This window comes from Suillus fuscotomentosus (assembly GCF_016647785.1).
Source record: "Suillus fuscotomentosus strain FC203 chromosome Unknown F5891scaffold_239, whole genome shotgun sequence".
NCBI classification, from domain to species: Eukaryota; Fungi; Basidiomycota; class Agaricomycetes; order Boletales; family Suillaceae; genus Suillus; species Suillus fuscotomentosus.
This window is the reverse complement of record NW_024539751.1, coordinates 35,118-42,821: the sequence shown is the minus strand read 5'-3', so window position 1 is coordinate 42,821 and position 7,704 is coordinate 35,118. Positions and strand designations below refer to the sequence as shown.

The following is a 7,704-nucleotide window of genomic DNA, read 5'->3' as shown; positions in this document are numbered from 1 at the left end:
ACTTACGTCCTGAAGGCCGTGTCTCGCACGAGTATGTTCCGGTAGTTGACAGCTTGTGGTTTATGTTGAATTGGAGTAGGAGCGATAGGCGTTTCTGCTTGTAGTGGGCTGGTCAAGGCATCGCTTTCGGATCTAGTGTCTGCCACAACCAGTAAGTCGTCGTCGTCTTCATCGTCGTCGTCATCATCATCTGATTCACTGATGTTTCCTTGCAAAAGGCATGAAGATTTATGTTGCTGATATCGGTTTGAATCACTTACCCTTGAGGACGGAACTCACATCGCTGGGAGGCGTCTGACTAGCTTTTTCCTCTTCTTCATCTTCAAGATCGCTGTCAGATGTGTATCCGTAGTCATCAAGTGCTATTCCATCTTCGAATTCTGAGCCACCATCGAAGTCGACAAATGTGGCGTCAGGTGATCCCGTCCTGGACAATACTTGTCAACTTTAATGAGCGAGCTCACCACCTCCATGAGAAAAAAAAACTTACGTTCGGCAAAAAACACGGAACGTGCTGTCAGGACAATGTCGTTGGCGGACAAGTCTTGGAGTCGGATGACTTTACGTAGATGTGCTGAGCGGCCTGAGAATACGTGGAATTTTGTATCCACGAGCTCTTGGCCAAGAATTGATTTCATCAAGAGCGCTTCGACAAGCGCTTGATGGTTCGACATCGTGAAGTGCTGGAGAGTTGGCTCGAGTCTTTATTCTTATACTCGCTCTGGGCGCTAATCAAATTGCGCGTACGGCAGGACCATTTGTTCTTGGAGTGAATCTAGTAGTATGACACCTTCGAAGCGATGCCAACACAATCATTATGACACTTAAAGTTACAAGGGCGAACATCAGTCCATTGAAGTAGGTTCAAAAGTTCAAACAACCGTAGATATCGGACAGTGATCATCGTTCCGACAAAGCGTTCACACTGGAAGTATCGCTTAACGACCGCGTCTATGGCGTTGATGAGATATTAATTCAGAAAGTTGCGCATAGGAACACCACATACATATGCTTCCTCGAACCATAAGTAGATACTCGTGTGAATCTGGAGGCGTGTTTTGAGTGCGATAACGCTTCCTTTGACATTTCCACGCGTGAAGATCGAATGTCCGGACTCAGTCTAAAAATTGAAAGGGCACTTCATTCCTATTAGCAGGCACTACCTTCCTTCGTCTACAAAGGCTTGTCAGATCTCGAGTAGTGGTTTCCATGATCTGTGCGAGGTCCATGTTCTCCGGTGTGCGGGCTGGCAGGTCGGAGTAGTCAAATCTAAGTGATAGATTTGAAGTCATATACGTAGCAAAGGACCAGAGTGTGAGGCCCTGCAGATCAGCAGTTTCAACATCACATAGTGAGTGTGGGGGCTATATGTAGGACGCGAGAATCTTAGCAGCCGCACTAGTACTGGTTGCTGGAGTCGACCCGGAACCTGACTCGATATAGAGATTGGAGTTGGCACTGTATAACTCATGCCTTGGCCGTCTGCGCTGATATGAGTCTGAATATGTTACCAACTCTGCGGAAGGCTTCGGTAAAGGCGAGTTTCATTGCACCAGAATCCAGATACGTTCGCTAATACTTTGTTGCAGCAGCTCGGGCGTTTGGCAAGTTTCCTTTTTGACCGAACTAAGTAGGTATTATAACCAATGGTGTTACAACAAGGACAAGGTGGTCCAGGAGCTTATATTACTTACAGCAATCAAGCCACTTGGACATGCTCAGGATAATGCGAGACTCTTGCCTGCTACGCTTGCTCAGGCTCTCATGCCAGCTCTGGTGGCGCGTGAAAAACCCAGTGTGATGATAACCCCCAAGGAGCTGTCTGGCGTTGAGGCAGAAAAAGAAGTACAGCCACGGCTTTGTACCAAGTTAGGCCTTTCGACAAACCGCGACATCTAGCGAGCCTGGGAAAGTATTCGTGCGACTTCCCAAAACGTCTGGTCGAGGACATCAGGAAAACCCTCCTAAGGCAATTTTCCATAAATTTGCTAAAATTCACATAAAGGTACAACATTCGGATAATTACAGCTAAGGATGCTAAAAATGATAATTTCGGAGGTGATTTTTCAACGATTAGCGATCATTATCTAAATTTTGAAAAAGTATGTCGATCTATGTATGGGTTAAACCAGAAGGTGTCACAATCCTCAAGCACTGTGTCACTCGTCCAGTCTCGCGGGGCCGTGACGCCAAATCTTGGAATAAGGTGCACACTGCGCTCGATATCCGCCACCGATACAATACTCGTCACTCTGTCACCACCGCACAGAGATCTCGAGAGTTTGAAGAGTCCACTGTTTCGGTCAGGAGCAGGCGAAAATGGTGTGAACCATTCCACATAAGCAAGGTGAGTAGGCACACGGACCATTGGCGGGAAGAACAATGGTATTGATTTTGGTGGTAAGGAAAAGATGACTTGAATTTGACCAACGCGCAAACCTAGGCTCAGTAAACAGTAAGTAATATATAATGCTGACTGACAGTGCCTATTTACATACCTTGAAGATCATGTGTATCTGCACCGAGCCTCACCAGAGCTGTATTGGATTGGTGAGCAACCAAACGAGAGCCCAGCCTCCGTTGTGGTTTTGCATGGACGCAGTCCAAGGTGACACGTGCCTCGCCATGGTCACAGGCATCGACCGAGCGCCACTTGATGTTATGGAAGACAGGAAGTCAGTGGAATGGAAAATGGATGTCGTGTGCCAGCACATCAAGTGCTTGACCACGGAGAGGTGCAGAATGATTGCCTCGACTCTGCTGAGCAATGTAGCATGCAAGGGCCTTGCGAAAGTGAGTAGCACCATAATCTTCAACCAGTTTTTGGAGGCTGACAGCCTTCGCACTGGGGTGTTTCGTCATGACTTGCTCGCGGCTGAATGTCATATCAGGTGGACGTGGATGGTAAGGATTAGACTGGTGGCCATCAGCGAGTCGCCAACTAACATATTTTTGGTGGCATAGGATCTTCTCCCTTCGTTCAAGCCAGCAAGTCATTTGGGCAAACTCATCCTTGTGATTCATAGCACGGTAGGCATCTTTTGTAAGATCGATATGCAGCCGTTCGGTGTACTCCATGTTGTAATTATCAGTTGTGCCGAAGAGCGCGATCATCAGAGGATAGTGTCGAGCAGCGTGTAACTTCGGGAGGTTGAAATTGTTTCGAATGCCGAGGTCGATGAAAATGAGCTTGTTTGCATGAAAAATATCTAGTGCCTCGTCTAATGACTGAAGTGTCTCAGAACTATGGCACAGGTATTGCGCAAGGTATAGGAAGTCGAGTAGCCCACGTACTGCTCGTAGAAGACAACCTGTATTAAGATTGTTGGGGAGGCGAATATCAATTATGATGCCAAGGAGGAATCGGCACATCTGTGCGTGTTCAGTGCCGCTTACACGTGATAAGGTGGTGATACCCTTGCTGAATAGTCGAATATGATGGTTTGGAGGAAGCCGTCGGCAACGAGCATCAATTTCTGCAGCTCCACAAGCAGCCGACAGCCATCCCAAAAGGTGTTTTACCAAGCCCTGATATAGTTGATGTAACACATCAGGCGTGACAGCCTGGAAAATATTTGCGAAGGGGAGATTTTCCCAGAAAGGATGTATAACGGGCTTGATTCCTACTGCAGCACATGCATGAACAAAGGTGAGATTTCCTTGATCGAGTGCCGCAAGTGCATCCAGCACCTCACTGAGTTTTTGTAAGTGAAGTGGTACTGTATTACTTCCCATGTTGTCCGCGTCGACATCACATTTCGGGCACTCGCCAAACTTGATACCGGTAGCTAGGAGTTGCTCGGGATAGTCACCGACAAAGCTCGCGAACAATGGATGGCAGCAGCGAAGAGCACCATCGCTGCTGCGCATGTTGACACCCTCTAATCCAGCATGTTGCAAAGGGGTGAGCACGCGGCTCAAGCATGCATGATACAGGTTTGCAATAGACCGACAGCATGAAGCCTTGTTGGTGATGTGTTCCAGTTGGGTCGTTGGTAGATAGGCTAGAAGGATATGACTGCCAAGTGAAGGTTTACGCCGGATGTCTTTTGGAATATTACCGATTGTGAGATATATGGGGTATGCGGTCTTATTGCAAAACAATGTGACTTGTGTTTTGTCTGTTGAGATGATAATCGGAATGATGGTTCCACCTGGACATTGCTGATCGAGTTTTTTCTAGCCAGCCGTTATAAGTTAGTACGAAGTCTAATTGGTGTCACGCTCAAGAGTTCATACCTGTGTGTTCCACCACCATTTCCCAGTATTCATGTCATGGAACAGACAAACGGTCTGATCTTCATCAGCGTAATGGTGCTCAGGAGTAAATGTAAGGTATCTTGCGAAGTCGGGATCGCCATACAATGACTTGATACATTCAATGATGTCACGATGATAGACATCAAAAGATTCTCCTGCAACAACAATTTTTTCTCATTTGAATTTTGGGCGTCCAGTCGGAAGTTCGTGGTCGATAATCTTGTTGAGTTCGTTTGCGTTCTTGAATGATAACCCTAGGCGCTCACCAACCTAGTAGAATTAGCCGTTAATTGGATACTCGTGAAACAAACAAACAAATACTTCACTCCGTCAATGGATAGCAAGTCCAAAAACACTGTCAAACTCGATCCACGAAGCTTCGCCCATCTTGCAACCTCCCATTCAATCTTGGAAGTGAAAGGATAGTATATGTTCTCATCATCTGTGAGATGTGCCATGTATGCCGCATTAGCAGCGTGGTCAACTGAATCGTGTAAAATCCTTTGGCCAGTGCATGGATCTGGATAAGGCTCAACTACGAATCCATGCTGGCCTTGTGCACGCTCCTCAACGTCCTGACGAGCATTCCATTGAACATCCTCTAACTTGTCGTGTTCGAAGGCAGGCGTGTCATCTAGTAAGCTGTGATCTTGCTCAGCATGAGGTAGCAAGGGTGCCTCCCATTCAGGTTCGAAGAGGAAATCATCATCCAAGTCATTATCGGTCGCCTCATCCAAGTCACTATCAGTTGCCTGCTCAGCAGGCCATTCTAACTCGTCCTCATTGTAAATTCCATGGTAGTCTCCCTCAAATTCATCTGCGCCATCCATGGCAAATTCGGCTTCATTGTTTGTTTGAGATCGCGACTGGCTGTAGAGTGCTTGACAACGGGGGTCATGACTCTTTGCAAGATGTTGGCTGAGACCGGTTACAGTGAGATCATCATGGCCACAAGCTGAGCATTCCCGATGCATATTCATAGTTATCTAGAGATGGTAAAGTTAGGATAGAGACGACGAAGCTGAGACGATGCATTATACCTGGAGACGATGATGCTGAGATGATGCGTGCGATACCTGGAGATGATGAAGCTGGGACAATGCGTGCGGTGCGATACCTGGAGATGATGAAGCTGGGACAATGCGTGCAGTGCGATACCTGGAGATGATGAAGCTGGGACAATGCGTGCGGTGCGATACCTGGAGATGATGAAGCTGGGACAATGCATGCGGTGCGATACCTGGAGATGATGAAGCTGGGACAATGCGTGCGGTGCAATACCTGGAGATGATGAAGCTGGGACAATATGATGAAGCTGGGACAATGCATGCGATACCTGGAGATGATGAAGTTGGGACAATGCATGCGGTGCGATACCTGGAGATAGTAAAGTTAGGATACCTGGAGACGATGATGCTGAGATGATGCGTGGTATACCTGGAGATGAAGAAGCTGGGACGAGCTAGGAGCGAGGATGACCCGAAGTTGATGTAAGGGATTACTAGTAGGTGACTTAAGGTGTGGTAAATAATGAGCGAGCAAACGAATAAGTTCAAGCACTAACCCACCTAAAGTTAATGCAAGTCAGGGACAGAGATTGTGTCCGAGACTAGTGCTTTGATGGCGGTGGTGAACTGAGACAACAAGTGATACAGTTGGCTGAAAATTGGGCAGAAAAAGACAGTGTAATAAGGTGGTGGTAATGAGCGAGGAGACAATGAAGCTGAGACAATGCGAGCAGTACAATGAGACGTGAAAAGACAGTGACCCGAAGGTCCAAGACCAGGCTGGGCTGAGATTAAGGGGTGTTGAGACGTGAAAAGACGGTGACCCGAAGGTCCGAGACCAAGCTGTGCTGAGACTAAGAATTAGTGTCCCTCACCCGCTACATAAATGCACTGCCTTTAGTAAAATCCTCCGCCCCATTCCCTTCTCTTTGACACTCACACTCGTTTAGTCCCAGCCTTTCCCATTCACTACTTTGACATTCCTTTTATCATTCAAAAAAAAAATGACCACACCTCGTGACCGTCGTGGTACAACAGAACCACGTGGGGCCAAGAAAAAAGCTATAGAAAATGCAGGTGAGCGACCAAGAACACCATAAAAAGCAAAACTGACCTGAGACTCAGTCTGGAAGCAAGATAAACCAAGACGAAAACATGCAACAGCAACAATGGAGACAGCAGAAAGGTCAGGCCACGACCATCCTGCGCAAAAAAAGAGGGCTGGTTCTGCTAGTAAGATGCCAGCACCTAGTACTCAGTCAAGAAAGCCTTCAACATTGAGTGCATCAATTATTCTATATGAAATAAGAGTCAGCACTTACATAAATGAACTTGGGCAGAGCATCAATGCAACTCGGTGGATGCAGACAGCGACTTACTTGACGATATGGAAGTTGCAGTGGTTAATAAGCAAGGTTAGGTCGCTTTTATGTAACAAAAAGGAAGTCTCACATGATGTGCAGTAGCCCCACCTTATCAACGACCTGCCAAACTCTGTCGAACATTTGCCATGTGAGACATCGCATTATCTCAGGATGATCGTGAACAGAGCAGTGCCGACTCCGACAATGCTCAGGACAATCGGGATGACTGGAATCCCGGTGATTCAGATGCTGACCGTGGTAATGAGAGTGCTGGCAGTGGCGCTAGTGAGAATGAAGACCCAGGTACTACTGCGATGCTGCTTTTTGATGAGGTTAGCCACTGCGCCACTAAGCTTGTATGAACTCACAGTTGGTTTGAAGGTCGCATCACTCATCACCGACAAGAAGCAGGAAGCATCATGTGGCACTTCAAAATCGGAGTTTGCGCGAGATCACAAACAAATGACCAAGACTCCAACCTGGGATGATCTTGACGTCAATGATGCTGTTTCGGAGTCTATCGAAGATCCCACCACCGGCGGCGAGTCAGGATTTCTGTCTGACAATGAAGAGACTGTACTGAAACTTACCTCTGACACTCTGAGTCAAGCATCGAAGACTAGAAGTATGGCCTCTCTCGTTCGAACAGAAGGTGGAAAGGTGAAGCTCCTTGATCAGAACTTAGAGACTCGCACACTTCTTCAGTCTGCGATTGTGGAAGTCAAGTGTTATCTTTTTTTCGTACATGGCTATCCCGAACTTCTTGACAAGAATCAAGTCGCACTGCAAACATTGATAGCTGTTGCCACGAAACAAGGCGTGCATGCGATCAAGAAATGTCTTCAATCGGATGAACAGTATGTGGCAAAGCTCTGTAGCTTGGTAAGTTCAACTTGCGCAACTCCAAATCATCCTCTAACTATTGTCAATCATTCGAGGTGGATGCTCGTGTTCCGATAATGCGTCGTGAGCTGAAGGAAGAAGCCTGCACAAATGCCAATGGCTACTTTCGCCTCGGACACAAGGACACCGCAAAAGCGAGAAGACTGTTGGAGAAGCTCGCATACATCTAT

General features: G+C 47.1%; 1 protein-coding gene across 1 annotated transcript; it reads right to left on the bottom strand.

The window, feature by feature from the left end:
- Positions 1–2,083: 2,083 nt before the first annotated feature.
- F5891DRAFT_1200490 (uncharacterized protein) lies at positions 2,084–5,240 on the bottom strand (the record flags this gene model as incomplete). Its single annotated transcript, XM_041368826.1, has 5 exons — positions 2,084–2,439; positions 2,499–2,652; positions 2,713–4,179; positions 4,240–4,368; positions 4,527–5,240. 5 exons carry the CDS (start codon positions 5,238–5,240, stop codon positions 2,084–2,086), a joined length of 2,820 nt encoding a protein of 939 aa, XP_041216736.1.
- Between the last annotated feature and the right edge of the window lie 2,464 nt (positions 5,241–7,704).